This window comes from Myxine glutinosa, chromosome 10, assembly GCF_964187855.1.
Source record: "Myxine glutinosa chromosome 10, kmMyxGlut1.1, whole genome shotgun sequence".
NCBI classification, from domain to species: Eukaryota; Metazoa; Chordata; class Myxini; order Myxiniformes; family Myxinidae; genus Myxine; species Myxine glutinosa.
Window position 1 is genome coordinate 118784754 of NC_136270.1, and position 11349 is coordinate 118796102.

At 45.5% G+C, this 11349-nt stretch overlaps 1 protein-coding gene across 3 annotated transcripts in view; it reads left to right on the top strand.

Moving 5' to 3' along the window:
- The window catches only part of LOC137433827 (zinc finger and BTB domain-containing protein 7A), a 73082-nt gene extending 66241 nt beyond the window's left edge, over positions 1-6841 (top strand). For all 3 annotated transcript variants that reach the window (XM_068126211.2, XM_068126209.2, XM_078786026.1), the window contains one exon: positions 5211-6841. In XM_068126211.2, coding sequence (XP_067982312.2) covers positions 5211-5862 — 652 coding nt within the window. In that variant the 3' untranslated portion in view covers positions 5863-6841. The remainder of the gene's footprint in view (positions 1-5210) is intronic.
- Positions 6842-11349: the final 4508 nt, after the last annotated feature.

An 11349-nucleotide genomic window follows, 5' to 3' on the forward strand; every position in this document is an offset into this window, starting at 1 on the left:
GGATGTCCTTGCTCTCCATCTTGTATCCCGCTCACATTATCTTATGTTTTATGTGTCGGTTTGTCTTTTTGTGATCAATGTTAGGATTGTTAGCTCTTACACGAGCCTCGATCTTGTCGACAAAAAAACAAAACACAACAAAAAAAAACAAGCACACAGCCCTTGGTCCTTTCACTCCCTCCCACAGATCTCCCGATGTCCCTGCTCTCCATCTTGTTCTCCCGCTCCCTTTATCATATGTTTTCCAAAACCTTGATCTTTTCTACCCCCGTTAATTCACCCCAGATCCACTTTCCTGAAATTCCGACTTCTTTCCTGGAATTCCTAGCAGTGTCCATGTGTTTTTTTGGGTTTTTTTTTTACCTCTCCCACCCCCCCTCCCCTTCCCATGCCTCCTCCCCCAAGCCCTCTCCCTCCCACAGATCTCCCGATGTCCCTGCTCTCCATCTTGTCTCCCACTCGCTTTATCTTATGTTTTATGTGTCGGTTTGTCTTTTTGTGATCAATGTTAGCTCTTACACGAGCCTCGATCTTGTATACAAAAAAACAAAACAACAACAAAAAAAAAACAAGCACACAGCCCTCTCCCTCCCACACATCTCCCGATGTCCCTGGTCTCAATCTTGTCTCCCGCTCGCTTTATCTTATGTTTTATGTGTCGGTTTGTCTTTTTGTGATCAATGTTAGCTCTTACACGAGCCTCGATCTTGTATACAAAAAAACAAACACAAAAAAAACAAACAAGCACACAGCCCTTGGTCCTTTCACTCCCTCCCACAGATCTCCCGATGTCCCTGCTCTCCATCTTGTTCTCCCGTTCCCTTTATCATATGTTTTCCAAAACCTTGATCTTTTCTACCCCCGTTAATTCACCCCAGATCCACTTTTCTGAAATTCCGACTTCTTTCCTGGAATTCCTAGCAGTGTCCATGTGTTTTTTGGGGGTTTTTTTTTTACCTCTCCCACCCCCCCCCCTCCCCTTCCCATGCCTCCTCCCCCAAGCCCTCTCCCTCCCACAGATCTCCTGATGTCCCTGGTCTCCATCTTGTCTCCCGCTCGCTTTATCTTATGTTTTATGTGTCGGTTTGTCTTTTTGTGATCAATGTTAGGATTGTTAGCTCTTACACGAGCCTCGATCTTGTCTACAAAAAAACAAAACACAACAAAAAAAAACAAGCACACAGCCCTTGGTCCTTTCACTCCCTCCCACAGATCTCCCGATGTCCCTGCTCTCCATCTTGTTCTCCCGCTCCCTTTATCATATGTTTTATGTGTCGGTTTGTCGTTTTGTGATCAATGTTAGCTCTTACACGAGCCTCGATCTTGTATACAAAAAAAAACAACAAAAAAAAACAAAAAACAAGCACACACCAGCCCTTGGTCCTTTCACTCCCTCCCACAGATCTCTCGATGTCCCTGCTCTCTATCTTGTTCTCCCGCTCCCTTTATTATATGTTTTCCAAAACCTTGATCTTTTCTACCCCTGTTAATTCACCCCAGATCCACTTTTCTGAAATTCCGACTTCTTTCCTGGAATTCCTAGCAGTGTCCATGTGTTTTTTGGGGGTTTTTTTTTTACCTCTCCCACCCCCCCCCCCTCCCCTTCCCATGCCTCCTCCCCCAAGCCCTCTCCCTCCCACAGATCTCCCGATGTCCCTGGTCTCCATCTTGTCTCCCGCTCGCTTTATCTTATGTTTTATGTGTCGGTTTGTCTTTTTGTGATCAATGTTAGCTCTTACACGAGCCTCGATCTTGTATACAAAAAAACAAACACAAAAAAAACAAACAAGCACACAGCCCTTGGTCCTTTCACTCCCTCCCACAGATCTCCCGATGTCCCTGCTCTCCATCTTGTTCTCCCGTTCCCTTTATCATATGTTTTCCAAAACCTTGATCTTTTCTACCCCCGTTAATTCACCCCAGATCCACTTTTCTGAAATTCCGACTTCTTTCCTGGAATTCCTAGCAGTGTCCATGTGTTTTTTGGGGGTTTTTTTTTTTACCTCTCCCACCCCCCCCCCTCCCCTTCCCATGCCTCCTCCCCCAAGCCCTCTCCCTCCCACAGATCTCCTGATGTCCCTGGTCTCCATCTTGTCTCCCGCTCGCTTTATCTTATGTTTTATGTGTCAGTTTGTCTTTTTGAGATCAATGTTAGCTCTTACACGAGCCTCGATCTTGTATACAAAAAAACAAAACAACAAAAAAAAAAAGAAGCACACAGCCCTCTCCCTCCCACAGATCTCTCGATGTCCCTGGTCTCAATCTTGTCTCCCGCTCGCTTTATCTTATGTTTTATGTGTCGGTTTGTCTTTTTGTGATCAATGTTAGCTCTTACACGAGCCTCGATCTTGTATACAAAAAAAAAAAACACAACAAAAAAAAAAACAAGCACACAGCCCTTGGTCCTTTCACTCCCTCCCACAGATCTCTCGATGTCCCTGCTCTCCATCTTGTTCTCCCGCTCCCTTTATCATATGTTTTCCAAAACCTTGATCTTTTCTACCCCCGTTAATTCACCCCAGATCCACTTTTCTGAAATTCCGACTTCTTTCCTGGAATTCCGAGCAGTGTCCATGTGTTTTTTTTTGTTTTTTTTTTTACCTCTCCCACCCCCCCCCCCCCTTCCCTTCCATGCCTCCTCCCCCAAGCCCTCTCCCTCCCACAGATCTCCCGATGTCCTGCTCTCCATCTTGTCTCCCGCTCGCTTTATCTTATGTTTTATGTCGGTTGTCTTTTTGTGATCAATGTTACCTCTTACACAGCCTCGATCTTGTATACAAAAAAACAAAACAACAACAAAAAAAAAACAAGCACACAGCCCTCTCCCTCCCACAGATCTCCCGATGTCCCTTGGTCTCCATCTTGTCTCCTGCTCGCTTTATCTTATGTTTTATGTGTCGGTTTGTCTTTTTGTGATCAATGTTAGCTGTTACATGAGCCTCGATCTTGCATACAAAAAAAAAAGGGCAGTGTATTGTGGGGAGGAAGGAAAGAATTTTGGGAGGAGAGAGAGAGTAAAGGGCTGGAAGGGGTGTGTATGGAGCATATGCTTGGAGCAGAGGGCAATAGGGGATTAAGCCTCTGCCATCCAGCCAATGATGGCCTAAAGACCGGATGTGGATATAGTGAGCTGCACTGTGTTGTACACAATGTGCAAACAAAAGTGAAATGGATATATTTGTCTCGTGCTTGATATCCTGAGCCAGTTCCTGGAAAAGCTGCCGAGTGGTTCTAAAATGTCTAACTCGAGGATCGTTTGTATTCTTGTGGAGCTGCGGTTGTGTCGAGGGGTTGACAACATTGCCTCGCATCCGCAAAACACGACAATTATCGAGTTGGAATCGATGGGGAACTCTCGGTCACGTCACACAATAAAAAATCATTTCAAACTTTCTTTTTTAACCTCGACACTTCACACGAGCTGGGATAAAACTCCATTGTGGCTTCGCTTTTTTTCTCTCTGGAAACCCGACTGGAATTTTTGCGAATTTGAAAAGAGAAAGCTTCCTAAAGCCAGACAGAAATATGACGACCAGGACGAGACGTGATAAGATGAAAATGATCCACGTGGTTACTCCGATAAGATCTTCCGTCAGGTTGAAACCTTCCGATTGCACAATGCCGCCACTTGCTTGGATTTGCAAAGCTGATACGTTTTTTTTTTGTTTTTTTTTGTGTACAAGATCGAGGCTCGTGTAAGAGCTAACATTGATCACAAAAAGACAAACTGACACATAAAACATATGATAAAGGGCGCGGGAAACAAGATGGAGAGCAGGGACATCGGGAGATATCTGTGGGAGGGGGAGGGCTTGGGGGGAGGAGGCATGGGAAGGGGTGTGGGTGGGGGGGGGGGGGCGGGGAGAAGTATAAAACACATGGACACTGCTAGGACTTCCAGGAAAGAAGTTGAATTTCAGAAAAGTGGATCTGGGGTGAATTAACGGGGGTAGAAAAGATCAAGGTTTTGGAAAACATATGATAAAGGGAGCGGGAGAACAAGATGGAGAGCAGGGGACATTGGGAGATCTGTGGGAGGGAGAGGGCTGTGTGCTTGTTTTTTTTTGCTGTTGTTTTGTTTTTTTGTATACAAGATCGAGGCTCGTGTAAGAGCTAACATTGATCACAAAAAGACAAACCGACACATAAAACATAAGATAAAGGGAGCGGGAGACAAGATGGAGAGCAGGGACATCGGGAGATCTGTGGGAGGGAGAGGGCTTGGGGGAAGAAGGCATGGGAAGGGAGGTGGGGGGGGGGGGGGGGGGGGTGGGAGAGGTAAAAGAAGTATAAAACACATGGACACTGCTAGGACTTCCAGGAAAGAAGTTGGAATTTCAGAAAAGTGGATCTGGGTGAATTAACGGGGGTAGAAAAGATCAAGGTTTTGGAAAACATATGATAAAGGGAGCGGGAGAACAAGATGGAGAGCAGGGACATTGGGAGATCTGTGGGAGGGAGAGGGCTGTGTGCTTGTTTTTTTTTGTTGTTGTGTTGTTTTTTTGTATACAAGATCGAGGCTCGTGTAAGAGCTAACATTGATCACAAAAAGACAAACCGACACATAAAACATAAGATAAAGGGAGCGGGAGACGACAAGATGGCGAGCAGGGACATCGGAGATCTGTGGGAGGGAGAGGGCTTGGGGGAAGAAGGCATGGGAAGGGAGGTGGGGGGGGGGGGGGTGGGAGAGGTAAAAAAAAAAAACGTGGACATTGCTCGGACTTCCAGAAAAGAAGTCGGAATTTCAGAAAAGTGGATCTGGGTGAATTAATGGGGAAGAAGGCATTGGGAAGGGGGGGGGGAGTGGATGGGAGAGGTAAAAAAACAAACAAAAAAAACACGTGGACATTGCTAGGACTTCCAGGAAAGAAGTCGGAATTTCAAAAAAGCAGATCTGGGGTGAATTAACGGGGGTAGAAAGATCAAGTTTTTGGATGGGGGGAAGATAAGAGATGGTGGGGAACGGCTGTTTTAAAGACCTGGAGGGAGGAGTGGGATTGAAGAGAGTGAGGGAGTTTGCTCCCTCAAGTTTGTCCCCTTGTCCCTCAGTTAGTCCCCTTGATTATTTCCCCAAGTTTAAATCTGAAAAGTCTTGTATTCTTCTTCTATCTCACACTGTGCATCGAAATGTTCAATGTTATCGATGCAGATAATAAGATGGAATTCTGATCCACCTTTCAAAACGAAAATCCATTTTTGTTGTGCAGGCAGGACAAGTTGAAGATCCATATGCGAAAACACACGGGTGAAAGACCTTACACCTGCTCCTTCTGCGACGCGTCCTTCGTGCACAGCTACGACCTGCGCAACCACCAGCGCGTGCACACAGGTGCGCGACCCTACAGCTGCCCCGATTGTTCGAAGACGTTCACGCGCTCCGACCACCTGCACCGGCACATGAAGCGCCAGAGCTGTCGCGACGGGCAGTGTTCACCTCCCCGGAGAGCTCGTCGAGCTCGAGGCGCTCGGTCCATCGAGTCCCCGATCGAACCGGCGCCGGCAGAGCCCGAGAGTTCCGGGATGGCCGAGCGGCGCTCGGTTTTTGCGGGACGACCGAGGAGAGGCCGAGGAAGCAGGGGACCACGTGGCCGAGGAAGAGGACGTGGGGCGTCAAACGCCACCTTGCTGAGTTTTCCTTACATGCCTCAAGTGTCGATGGAAGCACATCAGGAAGCATACAGCAAACTCATTAATGCAGCAACAGCGCTTAGCAGAGCTGGGGAAGCTCTTGGAAGCTCAGCGAAGCAGTCAAGATCCCGAGGCAGGAGAGACAACCGTTCCTATGAGTTTGCCTACTCTTCCCTACAATATGACTTCACCATTTGTTCCCACCTTTGGGTCTGCCTTGGCAATGCCTAAAGACGGCACTCACATCTAGCTGCTGGATCCCACAATTGTATTCCCATTAGACGTCCTCATTTCCTCTTTCGCACCTGAAAATTATTTTAACAATCCTCCTTCCTTTGACGCTTTAAATGTAACACTTCAAATTGTGCCGATGGGACAACCAATGCTACTTAAAAGGTCAAAGGAGGAGGTGGGCTGTTGTCATGCGATGAGGAATGTAGGAGGAGGTTTGCAGAAAAGAAAACTGCATGAGGAATAATTTCCACCGAGGTGTGGGAGAAACTCACACAGACCTACTGGAGTTTGTGATGAACACCTATGTCAGGATTTCATGCACCTTCATCACCATGCACAGGAAAGGTCTTCTCTTGCACCTCCTCCAGAGCGTTCCAAGCTCAAAACCACTTGAGCACGTTTTGAAGCTCATTTGGAGTTCCATGTGTGACCTCTGACGTGCTGAAACTTGTTTAGGCCAAAGTCTATAGCTTGGGGAAGACAGACGGATTCCCAGGAGGCACATCAGGCCACCCGCGGCCATTTTGTGGTGGGTTCGGAGGCCCACCTGTAAATGTTGTACACTGGAAAGGCACAGAATAATTTTTTTACTTATAGCCTTGAAAGGTTAACGAAGCAGCTATTGGTGAAAGAGCGACAAAACCAAACTGCTTTACCAGAAAGAGGTTTTGTCCAAAAAAAAATTAAAAATATCGATTATATTTGTTGGTGAATGATCTATTAATTTGTTTCTGAATCGAGACGATTGTAGGAATTAACTTTTGATTTTAATAATCAATTATAGATGCACTTAGTGGGGTCAGCACATGACCCAATAATGGGACTATTGATAAACAAATCTCGTTTTAATAACCATCTCCGGTGCGGGGAAAAAAGTTACTGTTTTGGATAATTCTCAAGTTTCATGTTTGACCAAAAGTTTTACTTCCTTGTGTAATCTTATTTCATGTGCAATAAACAGCTTTCTTCTTCCTCACGCATCTCAGACCCATGATGCGCATCATTTCCTGGCTTTTTATGTAGAAACTCACATTAATACCACTAGCAACGGTACCCGCCCCATGGGCGGGGCTTCAATTGGGAGGCCCAAATGAAAAGGCAAAATATCAGAAATTGAAGGCTTTTTTTTATTTTAAACGATTTATATAAACATCGGTTAAATCATATCACACGCAAATCATCAAAATCTAAACAGTATTTGTAGAATTTCAATAAAAGCCACATCACTGTTCATATCGGTAAATATTATTCCATCATGTTTGGAAAATTGTAAAATTTGAAAATTGGAAAAACAATATGGCCTATTTTACTCCAGGGGGTCCCAGGATTACCCACCCAAAATTTCGTTGCGATCGATTCAGCCGTTTTTGCGGTACCTGGGAACAGACAGACAGACATTTGGTGAATTATAGTAAGATGGTATAGCTTGGAAGAGGTTAAAAAAAAAATTTTGATCAAAATACGAGTCAAACCTTGCTAGCTCTTACATGAGCCTCGATCTTGTACACACACACAAAAATGCCAAAATGATGTGGTGCAGGAGATGATGGACCGAAGGACCTTGAGCGAGACCCTTGCCTTTTGTTGGTGTGTGCAACCTACTTGGGCTGGAATAAGCCATCATGATGACCAGTGGTTGGAGCAGCTGCACAACAGACGCCATCACCGCAAACAACATCCTCCCACAACTATAGGAGATGCCAACCTCACCAACTACTTCTGATGTAACACCTGTGGTAGACTGTCGCTCCCAAATTGACTTGTGCAGTCACCAACGGAAGTGTAACACATGACTGACCTCACCAAGAAGTGCTGCACACCCACCATCTTACGGAGATGAATGGATGCCATTGATAACAAACTTCATGCATTGATAACAAACTTCATGCATTGATAACAAACATCTCACCGTTTTCATCACCATAGTGATAATTTAGGAGCCGCAAAAGGTAGCAGCCATCAGGATATTTGAGCAGGCATCACAAGGAGTTAGTGCCAACTCCTTCTTCAGATGTCACCAAGACTGGAATTTAGCTTGAAGCTGGCCCACAATGGCCTACCCTTTTCAAAAAGCTACAGTGGTACTTTTTTGATGCCCACGGGTAAGTGCCAGTGAGCATGACGGTCGGCTTAACCACACCTGTTCAACAGCACCTGCAGGGTAGTATGTAGTGCAGCATCCAAGCTACGAAACATCAAGGTACCAACTTGGGAGTTCTACTAGCATCGATGCATTAAATGATCTTTTAATCCACAAATTTGATAATCCAACGTTTCAGGCATGTCGTCTGTTATGGACAGCAAGAAAAGGTGTTCTAGCGTCCCAGAGTGTGAGATGCCTGGAGGATTTCGAAGTGTGAACATCACTCGCTGAATAGAATAAAAACTTTCATAAACCGTTTGTCATCGACATCTGAAAAGCTAAAGATCTGAAACCAAAGTCATAATTGGTAACAGGGTTAACAGGATTGTGCCTTGTGGACTCCTCTCCGTGAATCATAATTTCTTACAATATTTCATGCGAACGAAATGTAATTTTTATTTATTTAAATGAACTGACCGAGTTGATTATATTGTGGGAAGGAATAACATTACTTATTACAGGCAAATGCAGATGGATGGCGTCCTTATTCTACACAAAATTACTTGTCTACTTTAGGCCAATAAATTGATAGAGAGAGGTGGAAGCTCAAGATGCAGTAATGGAATACCGGTGTTAAGATCGACAAGACAAAGTAAGCAAGAAAAAGAGCAATCTAAACCCTCGCCAGGATGTATTCTCAGTGGTTTTTTATGGCTTTTGTGTTAAAACAAATATGGCGGCCGAACCACGTGACCGATGACGTCATCATTTTATTTTCTAAACTAATTTATTCCTACATTATGCTCAAGAAATTTAATGTTGATCGGATGAAGTTTTATACTAACTTGTCGAATTATGACGTCAAACTGGAGGCACCTATGACATAATCATTAACATATTTTATTCCCCATGGAGAGTTCTTTACAATGAGCTATGTCTCAATTTTTTCTATTCAGCCCTTTCAGAGATAGAGGTGCAACGTTTTTCGGTTTTTCCAAGATGGCGACAGAACCACGTGACCGATGACGTCATCATTATTTTTTCTCCACCAGTTTATGCTGAAATGGCGCTCAAGAAATTTCATCTTGATTGGATGAAGTTTTGTACTTGTCGAATTATGACGTCATAATCGAGGCACCTATGACATCATCATTAACATATTTTATTCCCCATGGAGAGTTCTTTACAATGAGCTATGTCTCAATTTTTTCTATTCAGTGCTTTTGGAGATATAGAGGTGCAAAGTTTTTCGGTTTTCCAAGATGGCGGACGAACCACGGGACCTATGACGTCATAATTATCATGAAAAGATTATACAGGTGGTATTGCACCTATGGTGAAAATTTCCTGTCAATCGGACCAACGGTTGCAGAGAAAATCATATTTATTCTGTGCGGACAAACACAGACAGACAGACAAACAAACAGACAGACAAACAGACAAACAAACGGACTCAAATGCAATACCCTCTCCTCTGGCGAGGGTAATAAACCTTCCATCGACACCAATTGCAAAGGTAACTCACAGAGACCAAGGCGTGAATTACACCTGCAGCGGACTTTGCTTTCTGACCACCTCTGCTGTTACTCCGCACGGTCGATGGCAAGGAGCCGGAATGTTTCTTATCGCCGTGGCCCTGCAGGCAAATGCATCCCAGAGGGCTGAGTCACCCTTGGTCAGTGGATACGATAAACCACCGATATTGACCTGGAAAACATAACTGAGCAACAACAGACGTGAGGGTGACGGATAGGAGGAGGAAAAGCTGAAGGAGCTTCGCTTTTGTTTCCTTTGCACAGGATCGGGCTGGATGGACCCAGGATCACGATAAGGATTACAATCTTTTCGACGATGCAAAGTGTAATGTAGGTCAACATCTTAAAGTTTTCACACTATTTTATGGCAGGTGAACAAGTTGAAATGGGAGCCAATGGTTACCTTCTGATTGGGTGGCACTGCCAATAAAGCTTCAAAATGGTTCTGTCGAAGGAGTTTAGGATGCAGCCTTCAAGTTTGTCCGCCTTCAAAAGCTGGTTCAAAAAAAGAAGTGGAAAGTCAAATAATAATACACCTGAGGACCAGCAGGATAGCTTAGACCTTAGAGTTATGTGCGCTCCACTTTGAGCTAATCCGCCTGGGTTTGAATCTCAACAGTCACCCCGCTGGTTTGCATGCAGTGTGAGGCATCAATGTGCGTGCCATCCACCCAACGGATGTCTAATCCAGATGACGCACCGGTCAGCAGCAAAGGCGGTTGGTGGACATGAAAAGTCCTTCGCTAAGAGTCCGCAAGGCATCGCCAGAAAGAGTCCTTCGCTACGAGTACGCGAGGCATCGCCAGTAAGAGTCCTTCGCTACGAGTACGCGAGGCATCGCCAGAAAGAGTCCTTCGCTAAGAGTACGCGAGGCATCGCCAGAAAGAGTCCTTCGCTAAGAGTACGCGAGGCATCGCCAGAAAGAGTCCATCGCTAAGAGTACGCGAGGCATCGCCAGAAAGAGTCCTTCACTAAGAGTACGCAAGGCATCACCAGAAAGAGTCCTTCGCTACGAGTACGCGAGGCATCGACAGAAAGAGTCCTTCTCTAAGAGTACGCGAGGCATCGCCAGAAAGAGTCCTTCGCTAAGAGTACGCGAGGCATCGCCAGAAAGAGTCCTTCACTAAGAGTACGCAAGGCATCACCAGAAAGAGTCCTTCGCTACGAGTACGCGAGGCATCGCCAGAAAGAGTCCTTCGCTAAGAGTATGTGAGGCATCGCCAGAAAGAGTCCTTCGCTAAGAGTACGCGAGGCATCGCCAGAAAGAGTCCTTCGCTAAGAGTACGCGAGGCATCGCCAGAAAGAGTCCATCGCTAAGAGTACGCGAGGCATCGCCAGAAAGAGTCCTTCGCTAAGAGTACGCAAGGCATCACCAGAAAGAGTCCTTCGCTAAGAGTATGTGAGGCATCGCCAGAAAGAGTCCTTCGCTAAGAGTACGCAAGGCATCACCAGAAAGAGTCCTTCGCTAAGAGTATGTGAGGCATCGCCAGAAAGAGTCCTTCGCTAAGAGTACGCGAGGCATCGCCAGAAAGAGTCCTTCGCTAAGAGTACGCGAGGCATCGCCAGAACCCTGAACAAATTACAAACTCCTGGCACAGTCGATAGTCAGGCCTGGCCGGCCTGTTCCAGAAACATTTGGCCTAGAACAGTGTCCCCCATCCAACTCCACAAAGTGGGAATCTTTAGGGCAGTTGACGAACATACCTATTGGTTCTTTTACCTGCAGGTTGCCAATATTATTCTCTTTCAACAACCGAATTCTTTCTCGGCAGTTCTCTATCGGTTGCAAATTGTCTAATTTGGGTCGAAATGAGGAACAAAGGAACTGCAGAGCAAATCAATTTTTTTTTTTAAACAGCCTCAATA